This window comes from Nicrophorus vespilloides, unplaced genomic scaffold (genome assembly GCF_001412225.1).
Source record: "Nicrophorus vespilloides isolate i.1.1-1 unplaced genomic scaffold, Nicve_v1.0, whole genome shotgun sequence".
NCBI classification, from domain to species: Eukaryota; Metazoa; Arthropoda; class Insecta; order Coleoptera; family Silphidae; genus Nicrophorus; species Nicrophorus vespilloides.
In genome coordinates this window covers 636,198-652,780 of record NW_017100109.1, presented here as the reverse complement: position 1 = coordinate 652,780, position 16,583 = coordinate 636,198, and the positions used below count along the sequence as shown (strand labels likewise).

Genomic DNA, 16,583 nt, shown 5'->3' with positions numbered 1-16,583 from the left:
AAGGAAATTAAAAATTAGCCCCGTCCAATATTTTGTTTCATTAGTTTAACTCTGGCAAGAAACGCTGATAAGATGGACTTTGCTTTAACCAAATTTATTTTTATCTTTAGTATCCAGAAATTCTAAAATAGTATCAAGTGCAAAAAATCTTGTCAAACATAAGCCTTTCGACAGCCAGCGTACTTCAGTGTGAAGGAGTAATTGATGAAAGTATTCAACGTGTTGCTTCGGATTCGGCTTACTGCATCAATGACTAATTGAAGAGATTCATACAATCTAATACTCAAATTTTTAGCATCTAAATAATGTATATGTCTTTATATTGTAAGATACTATAATAGATAGTAAGTAACCCCCAATTTTTTTTTTCGCTGACGTAGACCCCTGGGGGTCGATATAGACCACTTTGGGAAACACTGCACTAGATCAAGTATAGAGATTTAAGTAATTATTAATGTTCAATATCCACCAGGAAAGTTTATCCATTTAATGTCAACCGCGATTAAATTTAATTATTATTCATATTGAATAGATTGTCAATAAAATTATTGTGATATAAAATAAAATGTATGTATTTACTTCCACGATCTGGTGTATTGGGACTATAAGTACTATGTGAGGTATTGAAAAAATCCTGACTTAATAAAATGTTTAATAATAAAAATATATTAAATCAAATAAATTATAAATGAAAAGAAATATAAATGATAAAACCATTAGTGACACAGTTCTCAGCGAAATCATCCAGTTCTTAATTAGAACGGTTGAATCATCGTGTCACCAAAACTTCCATCTAATATAAATGACATTTTATACCAGTTACATCATCCACGTTGCGAAAGCGGTTGCGCTCGTGCATCGCAATTGCAAACTTACAACAGATCATTAATAAAACTACACGAGCCATAACGAAAACCGTTCCAATAAATATATCACATTCGAACAAATTCAACGCGTATTTTAAAACAACAAATTTATTATGAAAATGATTGCAAGTTAAATTAAATCCGTTAATTAACGGATTATACCCGCCAACGTAATTATTAATTTATATAAATATATGCGCGCGGGAAAAAAAATGTTTATATTTGTATAAACAAATTAAACGCAGAACAAATCGATTCACTGCTTGAAATTAAATTCTAAATTAAATGCAAATACACGCCCTCCTCGAAAAATTGTCGATTATATAATTCCATTCGAATTGTGCCGTTATTTATTTTATAATAATTATTCGTTAATAAAGTTTACTTTTGTATTTATACAAAATTGTTTCGTGCATTATGCGGCAAATGCATATTAAATCCTATAATAATACATTTAAACCTCTTTTTTTTGTTAGCAGAAAAAAAATCGGATTTGTAATTGTTAAGTTTGAATTTTGTACTGTCGTTATTATGTCGCAGCTGTCGTAATTGCAGTTTCCTATTAGATGCGTAAAGTCGAGGAAACGGTTGTTTCTTCTTTTTTTTTTCGTTGGTCGTAATTGAAACGAATGAATGTCGCGGCAAATCCGCAAATGAAATCCAATCAAGAAATCGTGCAAAATATGCAAGGAACAAAGTTTCAACTTCAATTGAACTTTCGCGTGTGTATATTCGTTGCGACGAGGAATCTCCACCCTCTCCAGAAAAGGAATGCCGGGATTACTCGTCTCGTCGAGTTAGAGGAAGATCAAATAAAAATAAAACGCGAATAGAAATTACGATAATTAAACCGATTCTATTATACACCGTTCCAGTTCCATTCCGCTTACGTAATGTGTTTGTAATGAAAACCGGAATTGTCTGATGGCAATGTGCGATTATAACGCGATATAAACGAAAATGTGAAAATAAAACAATGTTTATTTTACATTTGCATTATATAAGTATATTTTAATAAATATCATTATATTGAAACTACAGTTATTAAAAAAATATGTTATATAAATAATAATAATTACAAAAAACTAACATCACTAGTTCTTGTAATCTCTATACATAAATAAAAACAAAACGTAAACATGACAATAGACAATTTGGCGCATAGACCAAATGGCGCCAATATCACTGTTTGAAACGGTAGTAATCAAGGACTTTAAAACCGTATACTATATTTTTTTTTTTAGAATTTATTGTAATTTTGCTCAATTAAAATTTAAATTATTTAAAAAAAAACAAACCGTACTATAGTGAATCCGCAATGATTGAAGCACCACCAATGCGAGGTATTGCTGTATATGAATCTATTAAGAAATATTGTTGTTTTAGAGAATTTTTCCAAGAAATTCAATACATTAATTTATTTATTACAAACAAAAAACTACTCCTTTTATTATACATTTGATACTTTCCATATTATTTTAATTATATTTCTATTATTACTATTTATATATTAATCTAGCTGAAATTGACCAATGAAATTAAATATATTATATTAATAGAAACATATTAGAATAATCTGATTTATATATAAATATATAAACGAAAAACTATAAATTTAGTAGATTCCATCTACTCTCATCGATTTCTGTTATTGCGTGATAAAATTTAGTGTATATTAATAGTAACGAACTTTTAATATAGTTATATTAATATATATATATCAAATAATATCTGCGGTAATGGTCTTGAAATATGAATTGTGAATTTGCAATATCACTTTAATTTAACAATACATAATTATTACATTCATATAGATAAGCTAAATTTTGAAATAAAATAATTAATAATATTTGGTCTTGACTTGATTAAATAAATCAATTATTAATATTAAAAATTGTAAATTTATATTAATAGAAAATTTACAAAAATTCTTATTATTTTAATTATTTAATTAAAAACATTGTATTCTAATATATGTTTAAAAATAAATTTTAATTACTTTTGGCATTGTTAATATCATGTTTATGTAAGCAAAAAGGAAAATAATATTTTAACAATAATATATCTTCTGCAAAGTTCAATTTATTTTCTTATTTTGTTGAGTTTGTGGTATAATGATTTGTTTCAATAAATTTTATTATTATTTATTTTTTTTTTTAATATAATTTCTTACAGTTTCAATTAATTTTTAATATAAAAAATATTTTTTTTATTCAAACAATTAAAATAGACATCATAATCATTGTTATATGTATGGTTGAATATAGTAAAAAAAATTGTTGGTATAAGGTCTTATTTTGTAACAATTAAATTATTTTAAATATTGTCGAAAATTAAAAGAATAAAAATTCTGACCTGGATTTGCGTCTGAGTAGGGAAGCCAAGATGCCTCTGATGTATCCTAAGTGGCCAAAGGACACGTGAAGAAAGTTTGTTTATTATTTTGCAAAAATTGTCTCTTCCCGAAACTAAACCAAGAGTAAATATTTCACGGGTTCACAGATCGCGCACAATGTGGGGTGTTGTAATCGCCGGGACGTGTCGTCGTAAACTACCCGTTTTAGTCAGGACAACAGAGGACGTGGTATCGGTGTCGAAATTTGGGCGCACGTCGCGGCGTCTGAGTCGCGACTGAAGCGTCGAGTCCTTCCTTCCTTTCAACTAGGAACGAGATGCGAGAGCGCTCCACGCAGCTGGCGCTGCTGCATCATCAGCAGGAGCAGAAGCACAACCAAAAACCCACAACACGTCAGATCACAGAACAATACAAAAATAACAAGGAAAAACAAAACAAAATTCTGGATTATGCTCACTCATATAGAAATCGTGCAGTGTCATTTACTCCCGGATTAAGTTAAGCTTTGAATTTACTAAATATGAAGAGGTTAATACAACATTGATGAATTAAATAACAAACTTTACAAACTAATAACTAGGATTTATAGATTTCCTGACAAATTTTTCATCATGTCCTCAGTGTTATATATTCTTATATCTTTTTGACTCTAGTTCTATGTTTCGTGAAATATAATCTTTGTATATTATTTTGCACCATGATTTATTTTGTTTGCAAACAATATTTTACTTAAATTCCAATTGATAAAAAGTAATCCAATTATATTTGAGAATAATATTCAACATTTAAGTATAAATAAATTAAGTATAAATTCAAGAGCATCTACTGTACAATTGACTAAAATGACTAAAAATTGTAATTGTGAAAAAATATTAAATAAAAATACAAATATTGTATAAAAATGAACAGCCTATCACATTTGTATACAAATACAATGTATGTCATTTGTGTCTGAAATGATTAACGACCCAAAAAATGTCAAGCGGAATATTTTTATAATGTACAAAGATTTGTGGATGTTCCGGGATTTTAATTTTAAATGTAAAATCTCGTTTCTGTGTTTGAAAATTTGATTTATTTAAACTTATTATTTTACAATTAGTTTTAATATTTAAACAGTTTTATTATCCTAAGTAATATTAAATAAATTTTGGTTTAGTGGCAATAATTTCTTTTGAAATTATGAGATTATTAATAAATTTAATTATTGTTCCTATATTGATCCAAATTATTCATTATTAGTTAGGATTATACAAAAAATATTTTTACTTAACGGATGATTAGTTGCGTGCTACTGCAGATACATTTACACAGCTGTTACTGATTACCACGATAATGATGTTGATGATGTCGATTATTACCTTTCAGTACGTTTCAGATCGTGTTAATTCGATTAATATGAGATGTTTATATTGGACTTCTCAAAGCAACCAAGCGAACGTTTTCACCCTCGACTGCCCAACTTCTCTTTTGGGTTTCGACGTCGACATCGTCGACGACGTCGTTGTCGTTTCATCCTCGCAGCAATGAGTAGATGTCTAACAGCCAGTTCATATTTACGTTTATTGCCCGACGAAGACGACGACGATGCGGACGGTTTATCAGAGAGAACGTTACTACAGAAAGCTCGCGCAAGATTAACTCCGAAACTTCCGCAGGATCGCATCGATTCGATGAATCATAAATTCCCGGTGTATACAGACATATCCAACCTCATCCTCCCACAATCCCATCCACCATATCATAAATACTTCCCACCTCACACCCACTCTGAAGGCCCTTCAGAATAATTTTACAACAAAATACATACATAACGTTCAAAAATCATTATAGTTTTCACACCTATCTTACATTTTGAAACATATTAAAAAAAAATAGCAATTTTGCAATTTTAAATATTTTATTAATGGTCTCTGAAAAAACTGAACTAAGTATATTTATCACAATTCTGAACTCATTCAAATAAATTAATGAACTATATTAATAAATATGCATTTCGTAGACAAAAGCCGTGAAGATATTCTTTTAAGCACTCGGATTATTCCACTGAAATGAATGCCCACTGTTCCCTGCATTGACCAACAATGGTCCGTGTTCTTAGCTGTCGAGGAAATCCGAGTTTCCTAGCGTATTTCAATAATCCCTCTTACCACCGCCGCAACAGCATTTAAAAAAGAACAGACTACACAACGTCGGTGGTAGTAGTACAACTATAGTAGTAGTATTCAAGCCCACCCCATTTGACCAACACCTAATCCTAAGTGGCTCTTTATGTACACAACTAGCTTGCATCATAATTAGCTTATATGCATGTAACCCCTTTCTTGCACATACACCCTACGACCCATACTTTATTAACTTAATACCCTATCATTAATAAACTATCCCAAAGTTCAGAATTAATGCATTTATTAACACTGCAAAGTTAACACACATTAATCCTTTTTTACATATAGATATGTTAAATATAAACTCAATTTATTTGATTTAGATAACTTAATTAGTTGAATTGGTACATTATTAAAAAAATAATAAAATAAAATGTATTTAAATTGCTGCTATCCATATGATGATAATCATATTAAACTAAACGAGGAGAAAATCAATAAAGCGGAGGAACGACCTAAACTAATAATATAGTTGATTATCATAAAATATCAATAAAATATAATTACCCGGAAATATAGTCGGATATAATCAAATCGCATACATAAGCATGATAATCATGGAACATAAATTGAAGACAATTATAGTTCCTTTCTAAGTAAATCATAATAGTTTATGTGGAGATAAAACAGTATTAGATTCAAAATTTTCTAGTTACAATTTTATCAGTCATTTCTGATATAATTTTAAATTTTATATTGTAAAATGCAATTTTAAAGCATTTTTAACTAAATAAAATATTTTGTTTGTGTATCTGATATATTTCAAATCAAAGAAAAATGTTTCCGTCATTATCTCAAAATAAATCTAAATAATAAACATCGATGTTACGAATGGAAACTCTGTATGAAAATTTTAAAGAATGAAATATTCAACAGCAGAAAAATAACCAACAAAAATAAAAATATATATATGCGCTTTACGAGGTGGGAATACGCTGCAGGAAGGCGAGAGATTTTAAAGAGAGGAGTGTCAAAAAAAAAGGTCCTACGGGAGAGCGAGACGATGATGAATTTTTGCAGAGGTCGTAATCTTTGAATCAGTGGCACTTAGGCCATCAAATTGGAGCTCTTTGTATAACTGGGAGGGTAGTTCCCTTGAGGAGCGCTCTGAATTAGTTTAAGGCCCGGTGACAGCACGAAACTGGTAGAGAAAGGAGAATAGAAAATAAAACGTAGAGCTGAGAATCCTCGTAAATAACTAATTCCAGAAAATTGACCTGATTTCTGAACAATTCTTGCAAATCGCAGACGCGATGATTGATCACTCGTAGCACGTTGTTTTTCTGAACCAAACATGACGTATCGAATTGCTGGATGAGCGATCGCTGTTGAAAAATGTCACTTGACCCAAGAATACCGGACCCGACAAATTCCCAACAAATACCACAAAACAAATAATAACGAAATAAAAAAACGTGCAAACGTTCGCAAATATATATATATATAAATATATATATTTGGCTGTCGATTACAGCAGATAAATTCATGGGCAAATATATTGTATATTGAATCAGTATTGAAATGATTTATTAACCGCTATAATTAAAACAAATAGCGCCCAGCATTAAATCCAAATGACGATTTTGTTTTTCCTAATAATATACGCTTAATTAAAAGCGCCTCAATAACAATAATAATGTTGATGATATAAAAAATAATAACAATGAGGCTTTATGTGTTTATGGTGAGTCCTCGCTAAATGAGTTGCGAATTTATTGTAACGCTAAGGAGCTTAAAAAAAGCTTGTGAAAATTGAACTCTCGTTTCGTAGCGAGAGACGACGGCGCTGGCAGGACACAATACTCTCGATGAGCAAAGTTAAGCTGAAAAGCTCGAGTTGTCATAGAGATCGCAGGACACTTCACATCAAATACCAGCGAGGGGATTCCCCGACCGTCTTTGTGCAGCACCCACCCACCGAACGCCACTCGAAATTACATGCATTTCTCGGATGGCAAAATACAAACCATGATATCCAATATTAACAGTGTTCAGTAACCTCTTAGATCTTTCAGCTTTATATATTTAATACTATAGTCTACTTTTTCTTCTACAAAATAGGCAAATATTTCAAATAATATAAACTTATATACTTTTAACCCGATATCTCTGATACTTTACTATAACAGTTTTTTTATTGTGAATATACTTTAGTAGCCTTTTAGACGCATGTTTTGGTTTGTGATTATCTGTAAAATTGCCTATTGCAGATTACAAAAATCGTGTTTTCTGTGAATATGAATTCCATCGTGCAATTAATACAATATTAAACCTTTAAAACAAATCTGTAAAGTTAAAAAGCTGGCATGAATTGAACGAACATCAAATAAAAAAATGTTTGCTTTTATTTGCTATCGCGACAAAAAAGTTGGTTTGCTTTACCCTATATTGTAACGTATGACGAAAAATGGATTATTTTTGACAATCTCAAACGTTGAGCATAATTATTGGATTATGATGAAGTGCCAAAACACACTCCGAAACAGAATATTTACAAAAAAAAGCTAATGGTGTTTTCCACTTGACCTAGTCAATCGATTATACCGGATGTCTAATGTAACCAAATAGACAAAATTACGAGGGAGTTTGGGATTAAGTGGCCGAGATTGGTGAATAAAGACAGTCCAAACCTTTTGCAGGATAATTCTGACCATATGTCGCACAAATAACGTTAGTCAAACTACAAGTGCTATACTTGTTAACTCTCAGTCACCCACCGTATTCCTATAACCTTGCTCCAACTGACTATCATTCTTTTATGGCATTAAACCACTTCTTGCAATGAAAAATATTTACTTCCCAACAAATTATATAACACCTAACGCAATTTTATTCAGGATTCATCGCAGTCGAAATTAACAAGCTATAAAAGTAAGATGGATAAATTGTATTCATAGTTTAGCAAAACTTTAGTTAATTGTACTATTTCTTGTTTGAGATATAACAAACCAAACTTTCAGTTCGAAATCGGACGTTTCATACTTAATGACCTAATAATATAAAATAGTTTCAATTTAATTAATTAATTTAATTTTGCTATTAATAACAATTTCATTTTAATGTTAAAGTGCATTAATTAGTATAATTTTAATTAAAACAGGTTTAAATTTCACTGAGTGAGTTTACATCGGTGACCTTTTTTTTAGAATATATGAGCTTGGTATATCCTGCTATACGCAAAACCCCATTCATGCTAATGATTCCCAGGCCGTGATTTCCAAGTGGTTCATTTCCGAGGGCTAAATTGACCTTTTCTGCAATATAAGAAATGGGTCAGTATCCACCTTTGTTTTCTTTTAATTAACCAATTACAAGCACAACCCCGAAATTAAGGGTGCTTCATATAAAGCTTAAGGGAACTGAAATATACGGAGCGATATCTGATTTGATCTGTACAAACCTTAAACCGATGCACACCTTTCCAATAAAGATAAAGTGACGAAAGGTAAGAGTGCTCTCATCGTGCATAATCTTCAGTTAGCTTAAAGATTACAAGGGTGGAAACGACGCGAGGAATTCGAAATGGGTTTTAATTTAAAAGGATTCCCAAAGGACTGGAATGGCGGGCGCACTTCGCCTTTCGAATATGGAATACAATATTGAAACGTCCAAGTATATATAAATATTTAATTAATAATGAATATTCGTCGCTTGACATTTAACATTTACATGGGGCTAATAGACATTAAGTTAATTCTGCTCATAATTTAAACACGACACGTTATGCGCTTCACGACAAATGGTCGTTTAATTAAAACAGAGTCCACGAATATAATATTCGTATTTATATTAATATACAGATGTGCAATTAGTGTTTGCACTCTGCAAAGTGTGGAACATATGAAAATGCGTCCCCGGCATTCATCGACTAGAGACTCATCAAAGTGTCAAAGTCGTATCCTCTACCGAAACTAAAGTTTGCCCAAACTTGTTTCAATTCCGAGTTTGACGTGCAAAATCGATTAAATCCCACTCATATTGTGAAGGCGCGCACCTTCTATTTGCCTAACTTTGACACTGATCTAATGCCCATAATACGTTCCACCCGTTTAATCGCGCATTATTAATTTAAACCGAAACTGGATGCAACCGTGCATCAAACGCCATTTTCCAATTATTATTATTTTAAATAAATTCTGAGATTGTTCCACTATTTAATTATCACACAATTTAATAAAACGGCTAAATTAAAATAAGTGAATACAAACAAACAAAAAAATATTATAATTTTATACGCAGCGCAAAATAAACACGAAAGTATATCTATTCCATTATTATGTTATTGTTTTTTTTTCACATTTCGATGCTATTTTTGTTATTATTATTATTATACGTGTACGTTCGAATCATTTTCGTTTCGATAAAATAAAACAAATTTAATCAATTCCACTATTTGCTGCGCCAGTGAAATTGGATTCGCTGATTATTTAATAACAGAAAATAAAACAACAATGGTGAACTGAAATATATATATATAAATCTGTACCAGGAACTAAACTAAATTCGTTTAAAATCATTTCCTGGTGATTTTTTGGCGCACACACAAAAAATCTCTATTACCGCGGGTTATTTCGTTCATTATTTAATTGCTCTTCATTTTGTACAGTTTTCCACAACTTTATTATTATATAAACAAGCCTCGTATTAAAATATATATAGTTGTTACGACCAATGTTTTCCTATTTTTCAATGTCAAAATATGTATTTACTTTATTTTAATGAGAAAAAGAAGATGTACAATAAAACCAATTCAAGAAAAAATAATTTAGAAACATACATTAAACATATGTGAAACGAATACAGTAATACCTCAGCTCTGCTATATTTTGGTTCGAACATTTCAAAACTAACTAAATGTTAATTGAGCAAAATAAAAACACCAATCGTTATTTTTTTCCTTTATATTATCAAGCCATTTTTTGTGCGGTTTGTATTTAATTTATCGATTAGTCTGGGATATTGGTGAAATCGATTTCCCAGATTATACTTCATTGCGAAGAAGGAAGATGAAAAATGCTGGTACTGCGAAGAAGATTACAGCCCGGGGCATACGTTGTTCAGGTGCCGAAGATGAGCGAGGATGAACGAATCGTAGGCGGATCTCGGAAGATTGCTCTGGGACCAGAAACTATCGTTGGGGCTTTGTTGTATAGCCTAGAACAGTGGAAGCCAACCAGTGGTCCTTGGACCGGCTTCGGTTCAGAGTTTTTACAAACATGTTGAAACTGAGAGAAAAAGCAAAGCAGTATCTGCGAGAGATGTGACCTAGTAGAGCCTTTGTTGAATGACGAATTTAACGGTTAAACTTGCGTATAGGGCGGACATATTTAACCTTTTGAATATACACTTCCTCTCCTAAGGCCTTATATAGAATATTTTGATACAAAGCAATAACATAGATGGGTTCATAAAGAAGTTGGCTATTTGGGATAGTCGTGCACTTTTAGAAGAACTCTGCTGATATAACATTATATTAAACATGATAAGACAAAATGTAAGAGTGTTAGCTGAATACTTTAATAATTATTTCCTTGAAAATGAATATCCACGTAAAGATAACCTCTGGATTAATATTCCGTTTTTGAAATATAGTCATGAGGACTTGATTCTTCTGAGGAAGAAAAACTGATCAAGTACAAGCTTCTGATATCACTCTTGTGTCTTAATTTTGGATATCTTTTGATGAAGAATATCAATGTCTGAATGACTTATGTACGTTTGTTTTAATTTCTTGCTAAGGCCAGTCCGCGAAATATTTCTCCAATTTAGCAAAGTGTAGGTGTAGAAGGTCAATGATGAGGGTGGTAATGGAGACCAACATATTAGTGATGTGCTAGTTCACAAATACAATCAACATTGCGGTGAAATACAATGAAAATATTAGTTCTGAATTGATGACCAAAGAAAGAATACATAACAATACCCTTAACTTCTGCAATTATTCAAGTAAGTAAATCTACCTTCAGTGTTATTATTATATAATAAAAGAAAATGTGAATCTTGGAATGTCAGATTAGAAACTGATGGAGCTTCATTACCATTTTTTTTTAATAAATCAGTTACTAAAAACCAATGCAATAAATATAATAATCAAATTTTTACCTTATGTTTATTGATTCTTTCCACCCTATAAAAAAAAATAAAGTTAAATCATCTATTTTAATAACCAAATCAATTCACGTACTGCTTGAGTTGTGCAGATCACGTTACATAATAATACTTCAATCAAGTTTTACAGTATGTAAGTGAATTTATCTTCTTCCCATTTCCATTGTGTGATACACGTCAAAACAAAAATTTTATAGTCCAATTGGATTATGTCAAACATAATTTCGAAACAAAATCATTTTTACTAGTTTTGTGATGTTCATCCATTTATTCAAAAAAAAAACAAATTAATTACTTTTTTTTTATAAATTAATAGTAAAAAATATTCCTGTTATAATGTTAGATTATTGAAGAAATAAGTTAAAAATCAGAGCTTTTTATTTATTTTTTATATCAGTATTACATCAGTTACAAGCATGCATTAATGATGCTTATTTAATTAGAATGCCTCCAATTAACTCCCATAACGTTCAATTCAAGTCCCAAAGCCAGATAATTGAAACCTGTGTTTCTCTCCGTTACTGCAACCAACGCATATAATGCCTGTTAATAATAATTACATCAATGATGTCAAACAGGCGGCAAAAACAATCCACTTGTTTCTACATAATAATTGTTAATAATAATTAATGAACAGTATTATTGGAAATGGTTATTCTATGACGTACTAGTTAATTAATACTCATATTTCAATAACCTCGCATTAATAATTTAGTCTATTATTAGAATATAAAATTATTTACAGACATATAATTCAATTTAACAAAAAAAATCTATATAATACATTTTATTGTCATTATTAGTTTTCAAATAAACGAACAAAATTAAATTGAAATACAATTACTCTTGTTTACAGCATAAACTTCTTGAAACAGACACAACACAACAAACATGTAACGAGAATATTTGTATGGCAACAAATTGCCACTGTAAGTTAATTGAATTCAAATGAAATATTTTATATAAAAATCAAACTTTGAGAAACTTTGTAAAAGTTTAAATCACTTGAGAAAAACATACATAAAAAATGAATGAACGAAAGAAAATGATATTTAACGTTATTCAATTTTTCATTAAAAAAAATTGAGCCATATCTCAACGTATACGTTTCATTATGTCATTCTATACTGCGACTAAAAGACGACATAACGCTTTAAAAAAAGTTATTTCACAGTTTTGTGTTTAGTGAATCAAGTTGTGTTAGAGCGTTCCAAAATGGAGGTAAAAAATTCGATACATTCTTCAGTACCACTACGACCAAAGAAAAAAACGGAACAGGCGGCCAAAATAATGTGTGTTGTTTATGGACCCAATACAGTATCGAATGCAACAATAAAGCGTAGGTTCCAACGCTTCCATTCTAGTAATATGGACGTCGAAGTTGAGACATTTCTGGTAGGCAAATAGTCGAAAATGTTGATAAAACGCTCAGAACTTTTTACTTCACCCAATATTACATCATTTATTAAATATGTTTGCATCAAACTAGTTTGTGTTTGTAAATGGTTTAATTCCACACAATAAATTATATTTTTATAGAATTACAACAATAGTTATAGGATCATATAAAAAATAATTCAATATTATTCATAATAAAGTAACATTAATTTTTTGTCAAAGTTAATGTAATACTGTTATATATGTCTACGGTCGTTTGATAAATGATTATTTAATAGTCTATAGAAGATAACGTATGATGGTATCGTGTGGCTTCTACAAAAGCGTATTATTACCATTTTTTTAATCATCTAAAATTCATACCGTTTTTCTCTTCTTCAAATATTAACAACGTTATGTTCGATGATGCTTGTTCTTACAAACAGTTGCAGTACTTTATTGTCTGCACATCGAAAGATCCTAAATCGAATTATATAATATTTACTTGGGCGCTAATTACATTGTGCTGCGGAGATCAATTTCGATCCGATTAAATGTTCGCTCCCCCTTTGCAAATGAAATTCTGCGATTGAAGCTATCGATTGCCGAACAAATATTTTCTCGGCATTACGTTCGTCTGATAACGTATTAGTAGTCATTAGCGAGGTTATGCAACATTCAAAACTTGTCAGCGTTCACAATACGATTAGAAAAGCCTACCCTTTAGTTACAGTAAATGGACATTATTCAGTTAATTAATTAGTGTTAATTAACCATACTCTCTCATTGCTGTTTGCTGTTAACTCAAAATGCGTTTAAAGCAAATTTAATTAACTTTCTGGCAACTTTTTATTATTTATTAGACCAGTGATGCTCAAAGTGTATGTTAAATACTTGGGAGATCGCAGATAAATTGATTGAGTTTTTCTACGTTTTTTACAGATACCCTCGGGGACCAGATAACTCGGGAAGTCCTTTAATTTTTTTAAGTGCAAAATAGGGTTGCGGCCCAATAAGTTTGAGAACCACTGCACTAGACAACCAAAGAATTTGTGGATATTCTTTATAGCAGCGGTCACCAACCTTTTTGACCTCATGGACCACTAAACTCAATATATAAAATCTCGCGGGCCACTAAACTCAATATTTGTAATCCCACGGACCACTACCATGATGTTTTTCCATAAAAATGAGATTCTAAATATGAAATCATACATACACTTCTTTTTACATTGAATCTTTTTATTCTGCTTAGTAAGGTAAAAATTACAAGAAAATCTGCGACCCACCAACATTTTCTCGTGGCCCAACAGTGGTCCACAGATGACGATGGCTGCTTTAAGCGAAACATATAGTTAAAATTTTCAAATTCACGTCTAAAACTTTACAAGAAGTTAACATCTTTGAAAAACAAAGTTTTAAACTGTTCTAAATAGCTTTAATTTAACTTTTAAAAGAAGGATTTAAGATCGCTTACCAAGAAAAGAAGAATTGACTCGGACACGCACAACACTTTCGCGGATTATAAAAATAAAACACTGACATTGATGTTATTTTAACAATTGCGTTACCAGGACAATATCAAAGCATTTGCGTTTAGTGAATATCGGAATATTATAAATATAAACTCAATTTAAATATGTTTATTTACATATAATAATTATAATTAACTGCGACTAAAAATAAATAAAATGTACGCCAATCAACGGAAATTAAAATATGTGGTAATTTTGCTGATTGCGCCACGCTAAAATCAAAATAAATCCTGGACGAGTTTCAATATTAACATTTAAATTGTCCATTTGTTTCACTCTAGTTAATGGCTATATAATCAGGTATTAGCGATATAAATTCCATAAATATGTAAATTATGCTTTATGAAAAGGAAAAAATCATACATTCATAAAAATTCAAATACTATAGATACGTTTCCCCATCTATGATCAAAGTACTGAATTATTAGAATGATTCCGTGATTATTTGGGAAGAAACCTAATGATAAAATAAATTTATTTATTGTTGATTAATACTTTTTACGAAATTATGTTATATGACTAAAATAGTTACATAATAATAATATAAATATATTGATTTCTTCTAATTCTTCATTTTAAAAGTTAATGGGTATATGCAACTTAACTCACACTTGACACTTCATATATTTATTATATAAATCTTTATAATTTAAATATATATGAATGAAATAACTGAAACAAGCTTAAATAGATGAATAAGTCATCAAATACAATTTGATCTTTTACATTTCAGAATATTCGAGGCAAACTTCATTTCTATTCCTGATTCTAACCTATCATTTTTTACGTTTCATACAAATAATGTCCACCAGAATGTAATTTGTTTATATTTTAATCTATTTTGTTTAAATTAAATTAACAACTGTTGTTTTAGATATCCTCTGTATCAACGTGGGGGTCCGCAGTTGCGTGTCTTCCTTCCCAATTTCTGGATGAAACTGGTGAGGCCACAGCAAGAGCAGCCACCAAATGTGGTCCAGTTTTCCTGTTCAATTGAAATGACCAAATTCGATGTAAAGAATTACCTGGAGAAGATTTATGGTGTGAAGACAGTCGATGTGAGGACAAGAATTGCTTTAGGAAAAACTAAAAGGGATCTGGTTAATGGATATGTCGTCAAAGAGGATGATATCAAATATGCCTATGCAATTTTAGTAAGTATCTGTCGAACAATCATTTAGTTCATATATTATAATGTTTCTAAGATCATATCTTAAACTTAATTTGATTTCCATATAAAATGAATATTATTATGAATATTATATTATGAATTTGAAGTTTTTTTTGTATATGTTAAGTATAACGTAATGTACATTTGGTTGCCTATTCTCGAATTTTCAAATTTTATGTAATTTATTAGTATCGAATTTTGCTTTAATAATTCTTCAGAATCATTCTTTACTTGATTTGTAATTTTCTAGTAATTGTGAATTATGTTGCATTTTATTAATTCTCATTATAATTGGTAGTAGTGAAGCAAATATTAATGATTTATTTTTAGCCTAAAGATGAAGTTTTCAAGTTTCCCAATTTGTTCCCAAAAGAGGTTGAGGAGAGTCAGAAGCAGGAAGAGAAGAGTTTGGAGGAAGCTAAGAAAATTTACAACCAATATGTCGATAGGAATAAGGACAGACCGAATGTGCCGGGATGGTTCTCGATTTAAAATTGTACAAAAGAAATTAGATAAATTTTGTAGTGTAGTTATTTAATAATAAAAGAGATGAAAGCAGAATTGATTATTTGAAATTTAGGGAAAGGATTTACTATTTTATAAAAGTTGGTTTAAAAATAAATTGGATTTGGTGCATTTGAAAATGTAATATATGATTTAAGCTTTGAGGAAACTCAGTTGATCCAGAGTTCAAACGATTTAAAACTTACAAAAAACGTATTATAGTATGAATGCATTTAAGTAGCTTAGTCTGAGCTATTTACACTGTGCTATTAGAATTATTGCTGCATTAGAGGAAGGAAATTACACGCATGTTTACGCTCGTAAATTTTGAAATAATTTTACCGTAAATAATCCAACTTTCTTTTCTCTTATAGTATTAATTTCATAAATGCAGCGTAAACTCTATTTACTGTACGAACTGAAAAAACAGAGAAGAGTAATAAAGAACTGAAGTCCCGACTTGATGAACGGTTTGCTAATCAAGCAACATCCGCTTTT

At 30.3% G+C, this 16,583-nt stretch overlaps 1 protein-coding gene across 1 annotated transcript; it reads left to right on the top strand.

Moving 5' to 3' along the window:
• Nucleotides 1–15,155: 15,155 nt before the first annotated feature.
• LOC108568382 (probable 39S ribosomal protein L23, mitochondrial) lies at nt 15,156–16,135 on the top strand. The gene is made up of 3 exons (XM_017929444.1): nt 15,156–15,225; nt 15,285–15,564; nt 15,912–16,135. Exons 1-3 carry the CDS (start codon nt 15,212–15,214, stop codon nt 16,071–16,073), a joined length of 456 nt encoding a protein of 151 aa, XP_017784933.1. The 5' UTR covers nt 15,156–15,211; the 3' UTR covers nt 16,074–16,135.
• Nucleotides 16,136–16,583: the final 448 nt, after the last annotated feature.